This window comes from Terrapene carolina, unplaced genomic scaffold (genome assembly GCF_002925995.2).
Source record: "Terrapene carolina triunguis isolate 2854851 unplaced genomic scaffold, T_m_triunguis-2.0 Scaffold53, whole genome shotgun sequence".
NCBI classification, from domain to species: Eukaryota; Metazoa; Chordata; order Testudines; family Emydidae; genus Terrapene; species Terrapene triunguis.
The window spans coordinates 8153717-8176107 of NW_020664404.1; the positions used below are offsets into that span (position 1 = coordinate 8153717).

Genomic DNA, 22391 nt, shown 5'->3' on the forward strand with positions numbered 1-22391 from the left:
CAAAAGTGAGCATATCAAGAGAATACTTGATCTGAGATTTGAAAGGGGGAGAATGCAGGGAAGCTACTTTTACAGGCCTTGAGAACAGAAGAGACGGCATCAAGGTTGTGGGGAAGTAACACACCTTATGCCTCCTTCTAACAACTGCTCCATTGGAGACTAACGGGCCACTGATGTTACTGGTTAACAATGGTGCCCCTTCGCTCAGGTTGTAGCGGATCTGTGGTTTTGGTGCTTTAGGGCTGTGGCTCAAACTCTATTGAGGATTTGTATGGGGTGTTGGACCCAGAAGCACAGCTAGGAGACAAGAAGGGACGGTGCATCTGTCTTTCCTTTTTATTTTTAACAGTATTACTAAGGACTTTTGCATAAAAATAGCATCTCCATTTCTTCAAGGTGAACTGAAATGTTCCTTTTAAAAATAAGCAACTTAAACTGAGCTCCCAAATTATTAAGGTCCATGTAGACTTAACCTTGCTACTTATTAGTATATTTTATCCCATCTCTGATTTCCTCCCACATGTCACAAACAAGAACATCTTGCTTTGAACTCTCCACCTCTCCTGTCCTATGTGCACAATCGTTCCTGTCTTGTGCATATATTGTGCATTCACTTAGCTTCCCCCTTGGCTGGAGGATTTAATGGCTCCTCTTACAAGGTTCAGCTAATCTTTAGAGTAGCCCTAGGCCGTGCCATCTTCTCTGTTGATCTGGAGCTTGCATAAAGGCATGACCTGTAGTTCTGATTGCAGTGCAATTCGTTCTAGGTCTACGACAATGTGCAGTTTCTCTGGTGTTACATGACGTGGTAAGGAAAAATGATTCAGAAGTCTGCCTTGGTTATTTATATGGCCCTTGTTACCAGAGCATCAGAGTGCCCTATGTCAGATAGGGAAGCATTTTTAGCACCATTTTACGGATGGGGAGAAGAACGGGGGCATGGAGAGACAAAGTGACTTGCCCACGGTCGCACAGGAAGCTTGTGGCGTGGCAGAGCAGTGAATAGACTTGGGGTCTCCCAAGTCCCAGACTAAAACCTTAATCACTGGGCAAAGGGGAAGGGAAGCATGTTCCAGCAGAGGGACTCCGATCGCATCTCTTGCTCTTGTGAACCTTTGGAAAATAAACCACCACAGAATCTAGCAAAATGTTATGACACTTCAGTAATCTCCTAACTACAGGTGGGCTGGAATTTCTCAATTAGGGTGGGCAGGTACACCAGGCACTAACAATGTGCCAAAAGGTCTTTGAAGATCACAAATGGCCAAGAGCTGGGTTTTACATCTCAGATCCCAGCTCAGAAAAGCACTTAATGTGATGGATGCTTCCATTGTGCTCTGAGAGACGAACCACTAAAGGAAGGTTCAAGTGGGCTGAGTTCATTTTCCTTTTAGTATCATGGCCCTGGTTTAAGGACCTCATAAGAATGGCCATATTGGGTCAGACCAAAGGTCCATCCAGCCTAGTATCCTGTCTACCGACCGTGACCAATGCCAGATGCCCCAGAGGGAGTGAACCTAACAGGTAATGATCAAATGATCTCTCTCCTGCCATTCATTTCCACCCTCTGACAAACAGAGGCTAGGACACCATTCCTTACCCTTCCTGGCTAATAGCCATTAAAGGACTTGACCTCCATGAATTTTATCTAGTTCTCTTTTAAACCCTGTTATAGTCCTAGCCTTCACAACCTCCTCAGAAAATAAGAGCTGATTCATTCCTCATTTCCCCACAAAAGCAGCCCTACACACCACAGTCTCACCCCAGTGTTTCTCTCCTCCTGCCCCTTATTCCTTTCCAGAGGGGACTTGGAGGTTTTCTACCCAGAACTGGGAGACGTTGGCTGCACATACATCCCCAAGTGCAATCAGTACCGGAAACGGATCAGCAAGGAGTGGCGCAGCCCAAAGATTGCGTATCCACAGGCTGACAAGGTAAAGCCTAAATCAAATCCCTTATGTGTAGTTGCACGGGGCCATACTGAAGAATCTGTGGGCTTTTGTCTAGGTATTTGGATTGTGGATTAAACGTGGAGAAATTTCTCATGTGATCTTGAATCACAGTTTGCCTTAAATGGGAGGTATTTATTAGAGAAAATAGCTACCACTTATAGATAGGCACTGACAGGCTTCCACACAGCTCAGGCTCCAGCCTTGTTTCCCAAGGACCATACATCCCTGCCTGGAACTCCACACTGCGCACAGACTCTAGTGTCTGAATAATACACTGCAAGGAAGTGCATCATCAGGAGACGGTGTCGTTTGGGAATCAGGGAACAGGAATTCAATAGTCAAGTTTTCTTAAAGGACAAGGGCTATATGTACACTGGGGATCCTAATTTCTTTGTGAAATACTCAGCCATATATCTCTATAACCTGAAGTTTTTTCACTGACCCCCTCAACTGATGGGATTGTAGCTAGTAATCTGTGCTCTGCATAAAACATTCCCCCAGGGAGGGCGCTAAGTGGTTGGTGTTGAGCCCAGAGAGAGCGTTTAAACTTATGCGCTCTGCGGGTGATACTTGTGTTGTGGAAGAAAACCAGCTCTTGCTTCAGTCGAGCATCAAAGTCCAGCTGAGATGCACTAAGTGAAATAGGAGATTCAGATTCTGGGTGGGACTTTCACAAAAAATTCCTCATTGGTCTCTGTCTGTCTGCTTCTATTGTCTTCAGTGGAAAAAGCCTCCACTGGCTGCATTGTGAGCAGAGGTGGGCCAACAGGTGCGCATATACCCAGTGGACTTGGCCCTGGCATCTTCACAAAAGTGAAATTCCATGGCTGTTGGACATAAATGTCAGATCAAATGTAACCATAGGTTCTTTTTTGTAACTGTGCTAATTCACTGACACTTAACAGGGAGTGCAACTTGGCTTGCTGCTTCTTGGTTTCCAAATTCCCTAGCGCTTTGGTTCAGATTTCACTGGTATTTATTTTTGAAGATAACTGCTCAGTTGGCTTTTTCTGCCCAATCCTTTCATGGATGGCTGCAGCAATTTAAAGTAGGACTTTTTGGTTCTTGTGAAAATATAACAGGGAGTGCTTGTGAAAAATCTCACTGTCTGCACTTAAACCACATGAATTCTATTAAGATATCAGGTCTGCTTTTTACAAACATGATTTTAAATGAGATTTTTCTTGCCTGTGTTACTAGTGCCACCTTGGATATTAAATCTGACCACTTAAACAATTTCCTTTTACTTCTGGAGCTGCTCACTACTTGTATTCCACTGCTCATGGATAACCAAATTAGACTGATAAGTGGGGTGAAGTAATATCTTTTACTGGGTCAATTTCTGTTGGCAAAAGAGACAAGCTTACACATAGCTGGTCTGCAAAAACAAAAAAACCCCAACAACTCTAGGCTGGTCAATTTCACTTTGGTATCTAGTCAGTGTCACTTCCTGACTCTCCTGCATTAGTTCAAAGCTGCAGGATTTTGGTTGCAAACCAATTGTCTGGCAGATTTTTTTTTTTTTTAAGTTCTCTTGTTTGGGTTTAGGTTTGGTTTGAATTGAAGTAGAAATGAACTTGCAAATATCTTTATTTGGCTTGGTTTTGCAAAACTTTCTTTTCCCCCCAAAACCTTAGTTTGGGAGCTATATTACTGGACCGTGTCCCTGACACTGTTTGTGCCACTGTCTTGTAAAGGCAATGGTTGGTCTGTTGAAACCACTGGCTACGCAGCCAGAATGAACTGTGGGTTGTTGTAGTAGTGCGTAACTGCAGATTTTTTGTAACTTGTGCAAACTGGACACTTCACACAGTCTTGTCGCTTTATTGGCTGAGAGACGCCATATAACACTCGCCATTTAAATTGTAGTCTGGAAACAATTGCACCTCCTAACATTTGTATGTGCATTAGAGGATGACCTGTCCTGCCCATCTCTGCACTGCATTGGTCAGGCGGTAGGAGGTGTCAATCAGATTCAAAGACTAGCTCTTGTTTCTAAATGACACAGCTTGGTGTAGCTGCACTGGGGTCTTTCCCCAGGCTCCTGTGTCCTGTCAAGGGGCACATGGAGTGGCTGTACTGCAGTAGCAAGGGCTTTGGAAGAAGTGACTCAGAGCTGCTGATGACCCAGTCCCCAAACCACCTAGGTGAATGCTCGGCACAGAGCATAAGCCAGTTTTCAGGGAGAGATGGAACAGCAACCGCAGGCCCTGCAGGAAGGATACAGGTGTGTTTTGGCTCAGGCGGTGCTCCAGACAAGAGGGAGAGGGGCTGGTGGTATCTGAAAGGGAACAGGAGGGAGGAAGGTTTAGGGGTGAGGTTTGTTCTGGAGACCCATTTCTATAATAAATTATTTGACTGGGTTAAAGCAGATAACGATGTCTGGATCTTTGCTGCTGGCAGAGGGCCTCCGTCATCTGCCTGAGAGCCTCCTCCACTTCAGTCCCTATGGCAATCAAGAACCAGCCTGGGTGTCTAGCGACCGCGCATCGTACTGCCTTGCAGGGGCATCGCAGCTTGGGGGCCGTGCTTGGTCCCTCACTCCAGGACTGGGAGTGCTCCGAAACTCAGTGAGGGAGCACCTGGTGTTATCATGGAGGCATGGAGTGGTTCTGATGGCTTCTGGAAAGAGATCTATCCAAACCACTGTCTGATGGAAGATCACTGTGAGGAGAGCCATTGGCTGTATGGGAAAAACGCTGAATGGCTCTGGGCTCGGGCACTGGCAGGATGGGATATTCACCGCACTGTGAGTTCCTGGGATGGAGACCCTAGTCTAGGAAAGGGATTCACTGGCTGCTGTGCTTGGCAAGCTAGAGGGTGTGAAGCAGGAAGCCCCTGTGGGTGGGCACTGGGCAGTGAGATATCGTGGTTGTCAGCAACGTTCTGCATCATTACAGCTCTTGACACCACAAAGAGGGAAACACGTGACTAAATGTGACCCAGCAGTAAATCCCCTCTTCCCTTCTAGTTCTTTCCCACCTGTCTGTTTGGTAACCCAGCTGGTTAACCAAGCCTGCTTGGGGAATAAGCTACTTCTAGCACGGTAGCGACCCCTATTGGGCAATGGAGAGAAGCCAAGCTTTTGCTTTGAGTGAGACTTGTACTGTGTTGGCCGAATGCAGCTGTGCTGGAATAAACCCTGAAGGCTTCATGACAAACTCAAAGGATGGGCTGGGTTCAGCCAACCTGACCCAGTGCAGGAGCAGGGGGAACCGGGGATCTGAATCTCTCGAATGTTTGGGAGATTGAAATCTGATCCTGGATCCAATGTTTGTAAATGGGCCCAATCTTTACACTGGGCCCAGGTCTGAATTTTGTGTTTTGCTTCCCCCATCTCTGCTTTTGAACCAACTTGGATGAGTGTCACCGAACAAAGCTTGATGGGTTTAATCCCAGACCTAGGAAATTTTGTGATTGAACCTGAATCTTGGGTGGTCTCTGAAGTGAATTCAAACCTAATGTTTCCCTGGGCCCGCCAGGGGGTATCCCTACACTCCAGGAGGGAAGGGTCTCAGAGCCTGGGCTCCAGCTCAAGCCCAGATGTTTACACTGCCATTTTATAGACGTGTCCCCCCCCACCCCCCTGCCCTAGCTCTGTGAGCCCAAATCAGCTGGCATGGACCAGCTGCGGCTGTGCTATGGGTGTTTTATTGCAATGTAGACGTACCCTGAATGTCTTCCAGATTCTCTTCCATTGGCTCTTTAAACTGGACTCCTCAATTAGCCAGAGCTCTTTAGGACAGATGAGCAGCAATAGCTTCACTGGCTCAGTCTCTTGATATTTCCATTCTTTGGCAGGGGAAATTAAAAGCTGGGCCCTGATGAATGGGCCAAAGCGAAGTCAGCCAGGAGCTTGGTGGGCTATTCAGAGTGGTCCAGGAACAGTGGGATTTGATTACCCTTGTTGTGGCCTGGGGCTGGTCAGACTCAAAGTAAGATACCGTCCCTCTGCCAAGGAGCTTGCAGCCTAAGTAGACACCGACCGTCTGCTGCTCGCTGGACAAAGGCTCTTGTGTGGTTATTCCTTGGGCATTGTCGCTGAAAGGCTTTCAAGAAAAAAGGCATCTTAAGGAGGGTATTGGAATGAAGAGAGGCTGTTCCAGGCAGGAGTAGCAGCAGAGAGGGGACACAAGGGTGAGATGCAGGCTGCCGGCTAGTTACGCAGCTAGGCGATCTGAGCTTCACGTCCTGTCTAGCCATAAAGGAGAAATAAACAGTTGAACGTCACCAGAGCACAACCGTCACTGTAAGCCAGCACACTTAGCCTGGTGTTTTTCCTGCTGCAGCATGTATGTTGCAAACCAGTAAATAACCTTGAGACTGATACCAGCGCTTCCAGACTTTGCATTGACTTTCTATGGATGTAAAGGATGACACAAGGCGCTAGGCTGTGCAGAATCTGACTCACGCTGTTTAAAGTGCAGCATTCTCCTTCTTCCGTTCTGCATTGGAGAGGTGGGTGTGGTACAGCACGTGGGGATGCTGTTGTATGAGAGATTTGCAAGCCATGTGAAATGCTTGCTGTATTTGTAGAAGACTGCTAGATGGCACCATTGACCTTTTATTCTCCTTGCAAGCACTCCAGGGAGGATGGAGATGGAATGGGGCCAGGGATGCTCGGGTTACTCAGGTAGCAAGTACTCTGGGTTCTCTTATGACCACGTGGTCAGGACCTCCCGCTTGCATCTCATCTGAAAGGCAGCACAGTGCCCTTAACACCACCTGAAGAATCACCATTGCTGTCCCGGAGTGGTACACGGGTTTTCCATTCTAATATAGAGCAGCCCTGACCTTGCTTAGCAGCTAACAGGCTCACATTGCATGATGATCATCCTAAAGGATATGCAAGCAAACAAATATCCACAGTCCATTGACTCCTCTTCTTAATACTTTTCCTGTGTATCTGATAGAACACGGAGATGTCCTGGTTTCCCATTGATTACTGTGCCAGTCACTCTTTTCAGCACTGGAAACGCAGCAGCTGGTGCAATCCTGAGATGCAATTGACACAGAAGAAACTTTAAGCTGGTACTCTGGGGTGGGGTTTACTGCACAGTTGATAAGCCCCTGGGTTGAGAACCAGTTTCACTGGCCACTTGGTGGTAATAAGGAATCTCCCTCCATGTTGCCCAAGTTGCTTGAAGTACAATTCTCCTGAAAAGAGGGGGGAGCCCCTCAAGCAGCCATCAGTGAGGTGTTAATATGCAGCACTTGCATATGGCTCTTCATCCATAGATCTCAATGCACTTTAGAAAGGTGAGTATTGTTACTGGCATAGACGGGCAGTGACTTTCTCAAGGTCAATCGGCAGGCTAGTAGCAGACCTGGGAATAGAACCTTTGTCTTCAGAGTGCTTGTCCGGGGCTTTTGCCACTAGGCCTCGCTGCCTAGACAAAAAGCCTGATTCAAGTGAGTGCACTGGTGTAACCAAGGCCAGAAATTGGCCTGCAGAATCTGGTGATGGCCCATGAGGAGCGAGCTCAGCTTGCATTTCCGATCCCAGGCTGGGTTGGTAGCTAGAGGGTGAGGAGAAGAATCTAGGTACCAGTAAACTCACGCTAGCAGATTTTGTCTGGAGTCACTGAGATGCAATGAACGTGGGAGCCCAGGCTGGTGTTTCTAGCACCTGTTCCTCGGAGTAAGCCCCACTTTAATGCTAGAACTGCTGGCATTAGAAAATAAACGGTCCACGAAACCCCATTTAACCCAGCACAGTGGAAGATTGCTCCTCTTCATCTGGACATCAAGCCTGTTGGCTTCTAGTGTCCCAAGTGACAAGTCTTCAGTCTCTTCTCTTTGAGACACGACCCCACGGTTCAACAGTTCTCACTGTTTGGACAAATGCCCCAACCTTCTCTTGTTTACTGAGTTTTACCCTCTGTCCTCCTAGTTTGACCCTCTTCGCATAAACTGCTTTCGCAGCACACTTTTGGAGCCACTAGTGTCATGCTGGGATCAGCCAGCAGGGGGTGCTGCATGAATGCTGTATACTGCAGGCTTTTCTCCCTAAGTGAGTGTGTGGCAGGCTGGCTGGCTGACTAACCTGCTCCTGAACAGCTTGGTAGGTTTCCAAATAAGTCTTTCAGAGAGACAGAAAAGCACACAATGTGCTGGGTTTTGCAGCACGTTATAGTATTTTAATTTTCAGCAAGGGGCAATGCACAATGAGATCTGAAACGCAGAGCCGACTCTAAAGGGCCGTGCTTTTGTATATATTCTTAACCCTTGAATGCCTTAGGATGCTTTTGAAGTTTGGAGGAGCTCTCGTAATGTCCGTTTCCAACAAAAGGAATTGCCTGCAGGTGAGATTGTCTGTCTGGAATTGGAAACTAGTGTCTGATCAGGGCTGACCCCAGCCACTAGGCATGGCTGACTTAAGCTAGTCTCCAGAGCTACAGTGTGGTGTGGTTACTCAGGGCCTTCAGGTGGAACAGGAGGTGCCTCCTTCTGTGGATTCCCATAGGTGTGCCCTCTGACGGACATCCCAGCAGGTGATAGTGTTTCTCATGCTTAGAGCTGGGTTTTGAGGGTCAGGACTCAGGGGTTCTTTCCATCTGTCACCGACTCACTGTGTGAACTTGGCAAGTTGCTTCACCTCTCTGCCTCCATTTCCTCATCTGTAAAATGGGGATGATAATGATACTAATGGGTGTTTTGCTACTTGATTGTAAATTCTTAAGAAAGAGCAAAGTGTAAAGCTGATCAGGATTTTTTCCACTTTTGGTTAAATGAAATCTTTTTTGCAGGAAGTGTCTTGCTTACAGTGGAAAGTTGGCTTTTTGAAGAACCAAAACACTATAGATTTTGGTTTTCCTAGGAAAATGAGCCCCCATTTCCCATGGGGTGGGGGTGGGGATTTTAATTAATGATCCCAGAGGAGGCCAAATTCTACATGCATGTTCAGAAATCCTGCTGTGGTGATCCTTGGTAAATAAGATGTCTCTTCACAGGGCAAATTTCAGTCTTTCTGATTTGCTCCTTTTTAAGCCAGTGTTTGGCCTGAATGTGGTACCATGTTTCTGTATGAACAAGGTATCAAACCTTTTGATGGGGTATCAGTTTGAGTGGCTACTGACCCCATATTCTCTATCTGGCACATGGGACCGACTGGGCTTGGGGGTGGGGAGGAGAACAAGACGACATCAAGGTGTAAATTGTGGGGGAAGTTTCACTTTTCTGATAAAATGAGTAAAAAGTGTTTTGAGTAGAGGACAGGCTGTAAGCAAAGACAACCCTGAAGGCAAGGGAAGGAAGTGATGCAGAGCTACCTTTCTGTCGTCCTGGTATCTGGGTGTAGGGTGACCAGATGTCCCGATATTAGGGGCTTTGTCTCAATTTTTTACACTTGCTATCTGATCATCCTCTCTGGGTGCTTCCCGGTGATGCATAAAGCCAGGGATGTTGGAGTTCTCCATGGCTTTGCACACTCTGAGATACTTTCCCCCCCGCCCCCGTAACACACAGAAGCTGCTTTGCGGGGTGTGTTCAGGACACACAGGGGTCCATCCAATGCAACATCTCCATTTCCCTGCAGTTTGTTAGCACAGAAGCTAGTTGACCTCCTGGCAAGGATTGAAATCCAGTCCCAATCTAGTCATTGTGTATCCTGTGTGATTTCCATGCAGCCATCTGTGAAGATGACCTGTCAGAGGACATAGAGCAGTTGATCTTGCTGTGTTGGTGGCACTGCTATGAGCAGTGGTGGTTGTCTGCTGGCCTAGTCTGTAGAGTGTGCCCACTGGGGAAGGCCAGGCTGATGGAACTTTGCTTTTCCCCCACTGTAGGTGAAACCATCTTCCCCTAGCCTGCTTCCTCTACGAACATTACCTCTTGCACTGGGGTGTGGTGCCTCTCTCCTCCTGTCCTGGGAAGGGGTATGCTATCTCCAGGGGGGCTGAGTCTCTCCACCTGCAATGGGGAGAGGGTGTGGTACCTGAGGGGAGAGCTACACCTGTGCTAGTGGGGTGGGATCAGCTCCCCTCCTGAAGTGGGCGGAAACTTGAGTAGCACGTGCTCCAAAGTGAGCTTTGCATTTTGTTTGCAGACCCTCGTTGGGAATGACTGCAGCTCAGGCACTGGACTAGGAGTCAGGACTCTGGGATTCTATTCCTAGCTCCATTGCAAACTCACTGGCCAACTTTGGGCAAGTCACTTGCCCTCTCCAAGCCCCAATATCCCATTCCCGCCCATAGGTGCTGGAACTGGCTTAAAGTGGTTTCCATGATATACAGGGTTTACAATTTGGTTCAATGGCTCTCAGCACCCCCATGACAAAAACTGTTCCAGCACCCGTGCCCACCCTCCCAATCTGCAAAATGTGGACAATAATAACGGAGACAGCAAGGCTAACTTATTAAGGTGTCACGTTCCTGATGATCCTGGGCAGGAAGGTGAAAGGGGTGAAGGGTTCTCATTCACTGCGATCACATAGCTCTTTAAATTAATCTGACTACACATGCAGGTGCTGGCGGATGGCCGCGAAGGGTGATTCTCTTTCTAACCGCTGAAGCCTCCAGCTGTGCAGCTCGGCTCTGCTCTGCTCATTGCTGCAGCCCCACGAGGAGGATGCTACGCTCTGTCTCAGGAGGCACTTTCAGGCTGAGGTCTTGCATTTGGACCTGTTGAAATTTTCTGGGGAAGTGACGCTTTTGGGGCTGAAGCTGCTTGCTTCTCAGCCCGGAGATATGAGTGACTCTTCAGCTGAGACTGCCGACAAGGCGGCCAGGTTCAGTGGAGTGATTTTTATTGGGATGTGGAGTCCTCTGCCATTAGAAACCGGGCTGAGATCCAACCAAACTTGTTTCACAGGTGGTCTGGCCAAGAGGTATTTGGATTTTTTTTTTTTTAAGATAAACAAACACAGATGCTATTGGCCAGCTGTTAGACACTGTGGGCTCCAGCTATTAGCAACCACATCTTGCATAATGTGTGCCTTCTCACTGACCCATATGGTCAGATCCTCAGCTGGTGTAAACCACCATGGAACCACTGAAGCAAATGGTGCTGCACCAATTTACACCAGTGGAGGATTTGGCCCGATTTCTGACTCCTCCTCCTTGATTTTAGCTATTTCTCTTTAATCCGTGTTGATTTGGGGGGATAACAAAATGTCCAAGCAACCCCAAGCTCAGGGCCCAATTCTGCCCTTACTCCCTGTGAATAGCACATGACTTCATGAGTAGTCCCACGGCAATCCTTAATATTTGAGCTGGTCTATCTCTCCAGTGACCGTTGAACTGCAGTGTGCCCACCCTGTGCCTACACAGTGCTTAGATACATGAGGACAGGCCATAGATCAGAACCAGAGAGACAATGAGAAGCAGAGACCATTTTGGCCTAACTTTCAGAGATGCTGAGCCCCCCCCCGCCGCCCAGCTCTTGCTCATTTCACTGGGCATGGTTACCGCCCTGCCCCTTGGCAAATCAGGCCATTTGGGGGTTAGTCTGCAGTGAAACGGGGATGAGGTGCTTGGACTTTGCAGGCTTTTTGCTTGTCAAAAACTAGGAAGTCTTGTCTGTGCGCCAGTGGCTTGGCCCGGAGGACAGTCCTGTTACTGTCCCATTAGGGAATCAGTGACTCCTGGGTTTGGAGTCCAAGGTGAACTGCACGGGGGTGGGGGGGCTCAGTGAAAGCAGCAGAAGCTTTTAAACAGGAAGGTTGTGCAGCACCTTGCGTGATTTGGGCCCCTACTGTCACCTCTGTCAGAGGATGCACTAGCTGCTCTGATAGCCTTCCACTATGATCCTTACAAAGCTAGCACCCGGCATAACCTGTTGAGAATAGGGCTTTGCCATCAACAAGCTAACCCAGCTGCTAGCTACCCCGTTGGGCAGGTTGTCTGTCTCTCGCTCTCTGGTTGAGGGATGCACTCTGCAGAGCAGCATTAAACACGGCTCCTTTTGGTGGAGGAACCAGCTTTTAATTCACGCGTGAATCTGTCCGGGCGATGCCGTGAAACTCTCTTTAGCGTTTGATCTTGAGAGGAATAAAACTTTCTCCAAGCCAGGTGAGATTGTAGTGACTGGCTGCTTCCAGAATGTCACTGTCACCAGCCAGTATTAAGTCAGATGGGATTTTAGCAGGGAAGAGGGATGGTGCTGATGTTGAGGCTCTGGACTGGAACTTGGGAGATATCCATTGCCCACTTGTTAAATTTTCGAGCAGGCATCTTCATGTTTTCTCCCCCACTGCCCCACATGCTTGGGACAAGCTCCCTGTAAACCTCCCCCAAGCCACCTTGTTGGCCTCAGACATGCTCCTTTGCCAGGATGTCAACAAGAAACGTAACTGAGTAGACCACTGGTGTGCTGAGACGCTGCTGCTCACGCTGACCAATGCTGCCTCCTTGTTTCCTTTCGCTCTGTTGTCTGGCTGTTGCTCTCAAAGGCCCCAAGAGTTAAAGGTGTTTATAAACTTTCGCTGTCCAACATTAAACAATAGTAGGTAGGTTTGGAGTTATTTTTAAACAGAGCTCTTGTTTTTTCTCAGTGACCTGGCGAACAGACCTAAAGCATTCATTCAAATGCAAAGTTTATTGATTAAATGCGAGAAATTAAAACAAAGATTTATACTGAAACAGAGTGATTGTGCCATGCAAACGTAGGCAGACCGTATCAAAGTCTCTCTTCTTTTGGAGTCAAAATATCAGTGTCTCTTATTTTCAGAGCAACCTTTCTCTGAGGAGGAAAAAGTAAATTTTACTCTGGTCTCATGTGACGCACGTTCACTGATCCTGTTCTCAACAAGCAGACAGACACAAGGTGGAGGAGAGAGGATAGAAAAGATGGGTGAAATACAGTTTGGTTTTTTTGGAACACTGGTTAGTTGGGAGCGGATGCTTTGGCTGACAAGTTGACCATGGCACCTGCTGCTTGGAACCTAGTTAGTTACGATCTGGTCAGGGCTGTCATCTGGTTGGATTCTTTCTCCTTAGACAAGGCAGGCTTGGGAGGATGCAGTTTAATTGATTTCAGGATTTGATGAAAAGCCAAGAGTGAGACAGAAGAGGAGGCAAGAAACAGTGGGGCAGAAAATAACACCACAAGGAAAGGTAACGCAATGCAGAGTCTCACATGCTTTTGTGCTGCTGGTGATTGAATATCTCTGCTGGCGGGCTGAGGACTAGATGTCATGATAATGTGGTGACTTTGAGCACTTATAGGTGAAAACAAAGTTCCTTAAAACTTTCCCCCTCAAAAAAAAAAAAAAATCTCTAAGAGCCCCAAAGGGAGGCAAAGTGGGTGGCATAGTTCATCCGCGCCCTCCTACCCCGCATTATTTTGTCCATCAGTTAGGCCTAATATCCATCACACCAATTTTCATTGATTAAGTTCCAGCTCCAGATCACTTGTTTTTTAACAAGCACAGTTTCCACAGTCCTTGGATTGTATCAACGTGACCTTTTGTTTGGACTAATTTAGTCAGTCTGGTTCTCTTGCACCTGTTTGTAACATTCTTTATTGAAAATAACTTGACCTACTTTCCGTGGTAAATTCCTAAGCAGGCAAACGTTACAGACCAATTGTTGCAACAGCTCTCCAGTCAGTCAGTCTGTCTCTATCCACCTGGTCTCTCTCCAGGACAGGGACTCGTTTTTTGTTTGTTTGTACAGTGCCTAGTGTGATGCTGCCCTGGTCTGCAATTGAAGCTCCTAGCTGCTACCCCAATACAAATTAATATTGGAGTTCAGTTCCTGGCTCTGCCACAGTTGCTGTGGAACTTTGGGCAAGCCATCCTGGGGGGTGGGAATTTGTCCCTGGACCAGCAGAAGGCTACCACTTCAGGCCAACCGTGTAGGGTGAAGTGGGACTTAAGTGTTGTATAGGCCTTGTCCAGGGATGCGTTTCAGCCTTCTGCACCACAGTGTCTCTGAGATGGGTCTAATGATACTTTCTACCTCTCAGGGGTATGGCAAAGCTCCTCAATGTGTCTGACGCTCTCGTGCACAATTCTGCAGAGATGTGGGGCAGGTATATGGACAGGTGAGTGATCAGACGTTTCTGAAGGCTAATGTCCTCTGCCTTTACAAGAGCTAGGACAAGAACCCACATTCCTCAGAGCCCAAGCTTCCCCCAACCTACTTGGGTTTAGGAAGACACTTTATCCGATGGGCAGTTGAATGTATATTTGTCCATTATGAGGGTTTTTTACTCTCTGAAGCATCAGATGCTGGTCATTATCAGAGCTGAGAATCCAGAGATGATGGGCTAGGGTTCCTATTCCCCTCTGCTCACTTCTGCAACCAGGTTTGAACAGAAACTTTCAAACTCTACAAAGTTTGGATGATAGTTTCTGATTGGGATTAGAAGAGCCAGGATAGCAGTCATTGGAAAGTATCGGGGTGCGATCCGTAACCAAATATTGCAAGCTGTTGGTTATTCACTTACCAAACGATCCTTTGGTGATGCTTCGGGGGCTTGCTAGCAGAAATCCTCACAAAGAGGAAAAGAAGAATTAATCTCCTCTGCTGGTAGCTGCTCAGCTGTCAGTAGCCTCCCACCAGGAAAAAGAAGAATGGTTCAAAAAATATGGGAGGCTTTATAGAAAAAGGTAAACATGCCTTTTCTATATACAGCAAAGCAGTCCAAGGACAGACACCTAGATATTTTGATTACCGTTTGAGTATTGAATAAAGTGCATTCCCCTGCCAAAAAACAGACCCCCCCCCCCCAACACAACTCGCCAACTTCTCTGGGTATTAACATTTAATAGACATGCCTGGTGTGTTAAATGTGTAATCAGAGATTTCATTCACTTTATTAAAATCACTAGAAATGCCATGTCCTAGGTGTTGTAATGAGGCTTACTCTGTAATAGCGAGCACCCTGTTTAATCAGTGGCTGTTTCTGTTTATATTCCTCTATAATGTCTCTTTAAACAAAAGCTAACTGTTGTCATGATTGTTTTGTTGCTGATATTTACATGGCAAGGACTGGTAAATCTGTTAATGCTTCTGAAATAAGAGTGCCAGGAAACAATGGAAAAGACTATCCTCCGCGCCCCTCCACCCCCACCCCCACCAGTATTTTTAGCCCAAAATCTTGGGCTTCAAGATCTTGCAGTTACTGAGGGCGTAAAGGTTTGGAGAAGCTCATGGAAAAAGGCCACACTTCATTTATTTCTGAGCAGCTGAGGTCCAGCTGGGGAGCAGGGGGAGGGAGCAGTATGGAGAATGCTTGATCTAGTGCTTAGTCAGAAACCCCTAATCCTGACTTTGGAAATTCTGTCCTAAGTGACTCGACAAAAGTATCAGTCGCCAGGCATTTGATTTTTATTTTTCCTTTTGAAGGGGGCGGGGGCGGCCAACTTGAGGAACCTACGACCTAATTTTTGGAAGTGTCTGGCACCAATGACTTCAGCTGGATGCTCGGCACTTCTTACAGGCCCAAGCTTTCTCAAGTGGGGCTTCCAAACAGCGAGGCCACTCTTGAAATTCTTGCCCTCCCCATGCATGATGGGGTCAGGCTTCCACAGGACTGGCCTGAGATGTATCTAGCTAAGAGACCATATCCTGCTCCTCTTGCTCACCCAGGGGGTTGCTGGCATGTGTAAGGAGAATTGAATTTGTCCTGGGGTTTGTGAACAAAGTCATAGGGAGCAGCTTTATTCAAACACTCTCTCTGGGTGCACTAAGGCTGGAGGAACATGTGTTCTAACCAATCCTTGTTAGTCTTCTCATAGTAGAACTTACTAACTATCTTAGGTCAAAGGAATAAGTCCCTTAACACTTTTTTCCCTCCGAGGCTATTGTAAACTGAGGCAGGGATGTTGTTGCTCTCTGGTTTTGGGGGGCTTTTAGTGCTAACTCCATTCGTTTCTCTATTTTCCTGTATGGAAAGCAGGTTTCATTACAGTGGGGTTCAGAACAGCCTTGAACTGTCAACTCCCAAAGATGAAAGGCACCACCACTGCAAGTTGCTTCTGCCAACTGTGCTGAGCTGGGGCTGCAGGAGCAGCCTGCTCAGGAAAGCTGACATGCAAAGGCATGTAAGCCTCAGACACCTACTGGTTAAAAATCAGAGGTTTTAAACCCCCCTCTGCCTGTGCTGCTAAAGTTCTTATTGAAACAGAATGTTCAAGGGCTGACTTTACTTTTCCCCCACTGAAGCTGGCTGGGCTGAGCATGGGAAACTAGATTGGCTGGTTATCTCGTTCTTCACTGAGGCTTTCAGGGCTGGCTCTCCAGGGCCAGCACGGTGTTTTGGCTGTAGGGGAATGAGTGACTGCAACTACTTCCACTTAGGCCTGGTCTACACTAGGACTTTAATTCGGATTTAGCTGCCTTAATCCGAATTAACCCTTCACCCGTCCACACTACAGAGCCAGTTAATTCGAATTAAAGGGCCCTTTAAATCGATTTCTGTACTCCACCTCGACGAACGGAGTAGAGCCTAAATCGATTTTGTTAATTCGAATTAGGGTTAGTGTGGACGCACACCACCGAATTACTGTGTTTAAGTTAATGGGGTAGTGTGGCCGCACACCACCGAATTAATGTGGTTTAAAACCGAATTAAGGTGCTTAGTGTGGCCGCGCACAATCGAATTTATACAACCTGTTTCCCAAATTCGAATTATCTAAATTCGGATTAATCCTGTAGTGTAGACATACCCTTAGTTATGACAGTAGACCCAGGAAGCCCCAGCTGAGATCAGGGCCCTGTCATGCTATGTGCTGCACAGATGCAGCGTGACAGACAGGGCCTGTTCCAAAGAACTCGAAATCTAAACCAACAAGAGTGGGATGGGAAACAGGCACCAAGCACTTGCCTAAGGTGACACACTGGGTCAGTTGCAAAGCTGGGAACAGAACCAGGACAGCCTTGTGCCCTATGCATTGTTATATAGTTTTCCTTGCTGCAGTTTTGGATTCCTTTCCTGGTTTACGTAAGGTTTATTTTTGTTTCTTTTTCAAATTCAAATGTTTATTTGTGTATTAAGCCACTTAAAAAAAAATCTAAATATTGGGTCTTGGCTACCAAATGCCTCGCTTCTCCAAACATCACTTTAGGGGGGGAAGTTAACATGCAGATAACTTTCTACTTCCCATCATTCTTTTAAATAAATAAAATTGAGTATCTTTGTCTACAAGCAGAATGCTCAGTACAATAAAAGTTTGTTTGCAAACTAGCGCTATCGGGGATAAGTGCCGTACAATAGACACTTTCCCAAAATCAGTCTGTATCCGAAACAAGAATCTTAAATCACTTCTTGTAGGCTAATCAGTAAAACTGCTTGCATCCCCTGGAGGTAGGCTAGTAGTAGTCTTTCTAAGTTAAGACTGCCGGGGAAGAAGAGGCCCACAATGGTAAAGTGACTCTTTACCCAAAATCAAGCAAGTAGTTGGTGTTGAGAATAGAACCCAGGGGTCCAAATTCCTACTTCAAGAGCTATACCACAGCTCCTTCCAGATCTGGGATTAGAGCCAGGAGTTCTGACTCCTGGGCTCCTACTCTTACTGCTAGGCCACATGAGGGGCCTGTGCTTTAGAAGCAGAAGGATCTGCTGTCTATCCCCACTACTGGTGTAAAGGGCTAAGTAGGCGTGGAATGCAGCATGGACCCAAGTCGTGAACAGACCAAGGGACTAATACATGCACAGAAGGGTCTGTGGTGGCAGGATTGAGCCATGAAGTTCTAGGTAACGTCAAAAAGGCTAGCCCCCTGGGATGTCGTGAGGATTAGTCAGAGTTCGTGCAGCGCTGTGTGGAGCGAAGTGCCATTGGCATTGCTATTAACGCGTCTGTCTGAGAGCAGGGAACGGCAGCCCTGTTGAAAGGTCCCCCTGCCGAGGAGTCACTAACTTCACACTCCACCATGAGGGGCTTTCTAGAGCCTGCAGCCTCGAGCAGGAAGTCGGAGCTAAGTGGGGGAACATCTGGATAGACGGGAAATGCTCCCTCCTTGTCTCTCAGATGCCTCAATATTGCTTTGCTCAACCAAAAATAAATTGGAAAAGAAAATTGGACATTGCATCAATTTGGAGCAAGTTTATAAATTCTGCAGCTAAGCAATCCCAATAGAAAATGATAGATCGCCCGTGAGCGCGCAGTCCCTGCGGTGATGTATAGCCGCATTAGCTGAAATGCCGTATTACATGATTCTGCTTTATTACCAGTGTTGGTGGCAGACAGAAAAACAGATTACACTTGAGATCAAATCGATAGGAACTTTATTTACTGGCCTTTTAAAAACATATTTCTGCACTTTATAAAAACATACGGTAGATGCTATTGATAGAGCTTGTCTGCTTGTTAAAAAGCAATTTACCCACAGCGATTGTTTTTAAGCTGCAATTTACGACATTACCTTTTACCTACTCTTCCAGACTTCTGTTTTCATCGTTGCATTTGACGACTTCCTTAGAGGTTTCTTTGGGCTGTAACATTCTTCGCTTTGGGAGGGTGGACTCTGCTGTAGCGCAGGGCTTTGTTCTTGCTCCTGCTTCGTTACTTCAGTAATTAGCTGGATGGTGCTGCACGTTTGTGGTGAATGTTGGGCCCCATGTGTGCATGGAGGATTAGCATGTATTTGGCAGTCAATAGCCAACAGAGCAACAGCAAGGTGGACCCCAGTTCAGTTACTGCAAATTGGCTGCACTTAATTCCAGTATCAAATGGGGTAAACTCAATCTCTTGGGTTGCCGGCCATTGATGGCTGGCTCCCAAGTACCAACCAGGCCAAGGATATCTTTGAACTTATTAACTTTGTATCTCATAATGTAGAGAGCCTTGGCTAGAGCCCCCTTCTCTGAGCGCTGAGGCTCTATCCAGCTGCTGTGTTCTCGGTTGGTATCTTGTGTCCCTGCCCTGGTAGTTAGCTGGGGAACGTGGGCCAGGAAAATGTGTGTTTGTTTTAATAGGTGGCTTCCGTTCTTTAAAATCAGGGCTTTATTTTTCCATGGCGGAATGGACAGGTGCTTCTTGTGATGCTGAAGTGCCGTATAACCATGCAATAGGCCAAGTGACTGCTAGGCATATTAGCCTTGTGAGAGGACTTGCATTCTTCCTGGGACGCGCCAAGTACTACAGATGGGAACACTGATAGCTGGAACTTCTGACGCTGGGGCATGCTGTGGTCAGAAAATGCTAGCTTGGGTGCCTTGACTCACCAGCTGTAAGCGAATGTACGTGCTGCAGGCAAAGCAGGATAACAACCCTTCAAAGGACAGTGGATTTGTTTTTAAATAGCCCTCCTGAAGTGGCCTGAGGGTTGGACTGGCTTAGTGGTGAGAGCAGAGCAGCTGAGTCAGGGCTCCTGGGTTGTAATCCTTCCTGTCGCCATCCTGCGGCGTGACCCTGGGCAAGTCACTTACCCAGCTGTAATCGGAGTATAATGCTTAGCAACCGCAGGGTGTGGAGGATTCAAGCAGGTAAAGCTCTCTGAGTTCCTGGGATGCAAGATGCTGCACAAGGGCAAAGTGTGTGTGTGTGTGTGTGTGTGTGTGAGCGACTGGAATACACAGTATGTGGAGGGCCAGCCCAGTTAGTCTGGTTGGGTTTTTTGGGTGTCTTTTTAACAAGGCTGGTAGACTTGTTTGCAATAAGGCCACTCACCCTCTGGCTATAATCCTGTTCTGTCAAGTGGCTTCCACTCTATCTCCTGGCCCATGTGACTAAACCACGATATGATGTGCTTGTGAGCCGAGCAGGGCATGATCCAGCCCCATCAGTGAGTGTGCTTGGTGCTCCTAAGCAACAAAGAGCCAGGTGGATCCTGCCACTTGCTTCTCCGTTCCTCTGTGACAGGGCGGGTGGATGTTATAACTGCAGCTCGTTGATTGGTGTCCTTGATGCAACAGCCTTCGTGGGTGCGACTTACTCTATTCATTATAAATTCACCTGAGAATTGCCCTGGAAATGACTCCATCTCTTGATCCCAAGGTTTGTGTCCACTCTGGGCATCTCCATCCTGAATTGGCAGAATATCAGAGATCAGCTCTGTTAAGTAACTTTACAGCATCTCTTCTCTTCTCCCCCCCCCCGATACTTATTTCTATCCCATGGGGAAACTGCCCTTCAGTCTTGACCTAGCAGCTCAACCTGTAATCCCTCAGGACCTTTGCTCTTCCAGGAGTCTGCTACCCAGAGGACCACGTGCAGTGTGACGTGCCCACATTAGTTTCCCATGATCATACTAACAGGATTGCATTTTCAGTGTGGGGAGCACTAGTGTAGACCGCACTGTGGCGCTCTTCCTGCTGTGCAATCTAATCCTACACAATGGCTTTTAAAATCTTGTGCAGTTGATGAGCATCAGCGCTCCCAGCACTGCTATGAAGTGCAGTTGTAGGAGACTTCCCTAAAATGTCTATTGCAGACAAAGCTCTAGGGTGCAGGGGAGCTTTTAAGCTGTGGTCTGATTAGAAGAGATGTGTAAAATGGCATGTGTTGCTCTGAATTTGGCCTTGGTGTCTTGTGTCCACCAGGTACCCAGTGTCAGGACTTTTTCCTATTTTGAAGGGTCTTTATTTTCTGTTCCCTTATGATATCTGTGGCCGTTTAATTGTAAGATTGTTTGTACCCATGAATTAATCTGCCTTTTTAATGAAAGGAGGCAAGAGTCCATTTAATTTCATAATGGAGACGAGCTCTGTTTGTGTCATCTAGTGAACTGGAGTTGGTCCAAGAAGGGGATTTGGGTTGTGTTCAGGTTAAATTCAACTTTTTTTTTTTTTTTTTAAGTTTCTGACAGTCTATGCATCTTCATTTCATGGGACTTGCTAGGTTAAGGACCAATTTGAGTGGGCATTTCAAGAGATGATGGACTAAAATTACTCCGTCGGCCCAAGCACCTCGTGAGGGACCCTGTACTGCCCTGCAGGAAATGGTATTTGGATTCCCTAGCTCTGGTCTCTCGCTTGCCAAACTGGCAGGGGTTGGGCTTTGCCTCCTTTAAAAGTGGGCAAAATCGCCCTACAGCGAGTCATCGCTCCACCGTGTTGTCATGTGGCACTGCCAGTGTTGCTGTATTCTGGTAGAATACCGATTTCAAAGTGCTTCTTATCCCCTCCACGGCTCTGCAGTGTGGACCGGTGGCTAGAGCCAGACCCTGGGGGACTTCTAATCTAGCCATCCCACACTCATCACTGGGCAGGAGGGCTGATGGTCACACCTGTGCACCACTGAAGTTCCTATGTTGAGGACTGACTGGGGAGGCAAGCAGCATGTAGACTTTGTGCTGGCTTTCTTTGTCGGGGTGACTCTCTAGTGGAGCTGGGGATAGGAGACAGCGAACGTAACGACTTGGGTCCAGATTCTCAACAGACCTTAGTGCACTCGCCCTGGAGGTCTGCTCCCAATCTGGCCCCAGCTATGGGGGCTGAGCGCTCGAAGAGGAAACTCCTCTGAACTTGCTTCAGAACCTGGCCCTTAGGCAAATCGCCTCAACCATTCTGCACCTCACTTTCCCCACATCAGAAATGGAGATAAACATTGGCCTGCCTCAGAGGAGGGGAGCAGGGGCAGCCTGGGACTTAATTAGCCGCTTGTGCAGCGCTCCTAGGATCCTTGATGAAAGGCACTAGAGAAGTGTAAAGTATTTCACCACGTGCCCTGGTTCTGCAGCATGGGAACAGCAGGGCTGCTGGTAGGATAAGAGCCTCCTGCCATGAGCAGTCTTGGCAGAAATGTCACTTTGCATCTGTTGGATTCCCTCCATGTTTGCCGGACGCTTAACCATCCTGGACAAATGGAGTGTTTCCCATCCTTCTGCCTGGAGGCGGGAGGCCTCTTAGGTCATCTCATCCATTTCACTGCTGCTTGGGGTGCGAGCATGCACGCTTGCATTTAGGACAGCTGTTTGTGCCTGTTTGAAGCAGCGGCTGATTTTACTTTGATCCCTGTAAACACTATACAGTAATCAAAGTTTAAACCGTCTCAGATGAAATAATTGCTTAACAATCATATAAGACAAAATGATTCAACAAATGACAATTAGGACTTGTGATATACAGAACAGATGCATTCAGTGTACCATATTATAATGTGCTAATCCGAGATTGACAGCACAATAATAGGAGAGAACAGCCACTCTGCCTATAATTCTAAACTAAATGTGAGGCTGTCCACAGAACTCAAATCCTAACAGGCTGTAAAATTAGAGGTAAGGCAGCACCAGGTTCAAAAAGACTCATTAGTAGGTTGGCTGCCATAACATTACTTGGAGGCTTCCCGGTTTCAACTAGTAAATGCATAAACGGGGTGTGTGTGTGTGTGTGTGTGTGTGTCTTCTAACAAAAATGCTGAAAAGAAAAGTGAGTAATACATCTCTCTAGTGGTCTTAAACAGGTCTTAGCAGCAGCCTCTGCCATCCAACACCCCGGTGCTGGAGCAGAGGGTTGCCAATCTGATGCTGTAGCGTGGAAGCTCCCACAGCCTGGTGTCAAGAAATTCAACGCATCAGCTCATGTTACTGTACAGGACTAGATACAGTAACA

General features: G+C 47.2%; 1 protein-coding gene across 3 annotated transcripts in view; it reads left to right on the plus strand.

Moving 5' to 3' along the window:
• The window catches only part of PEBP4 (phosphatidylethanolamine binding protein 4), a 196194-nt gene that overhangs the window by 2969 nt on the left and 170834 nt on the right, over positions 1-22391 (plus strand). For all 3 annotated transcript variants that reach the window (XM_029913137.1, XM_029913141.1, XM_029913140.1), the window contains one exon: positions 1802-1934. In XM_029913137.1, coding sequence (XP_029768997.1) covers positions 1802-1934 — 133 coding nt within the window. The remainder of the gene's footprint in view (positions 1-1801; positions 1935-22391) is intronic.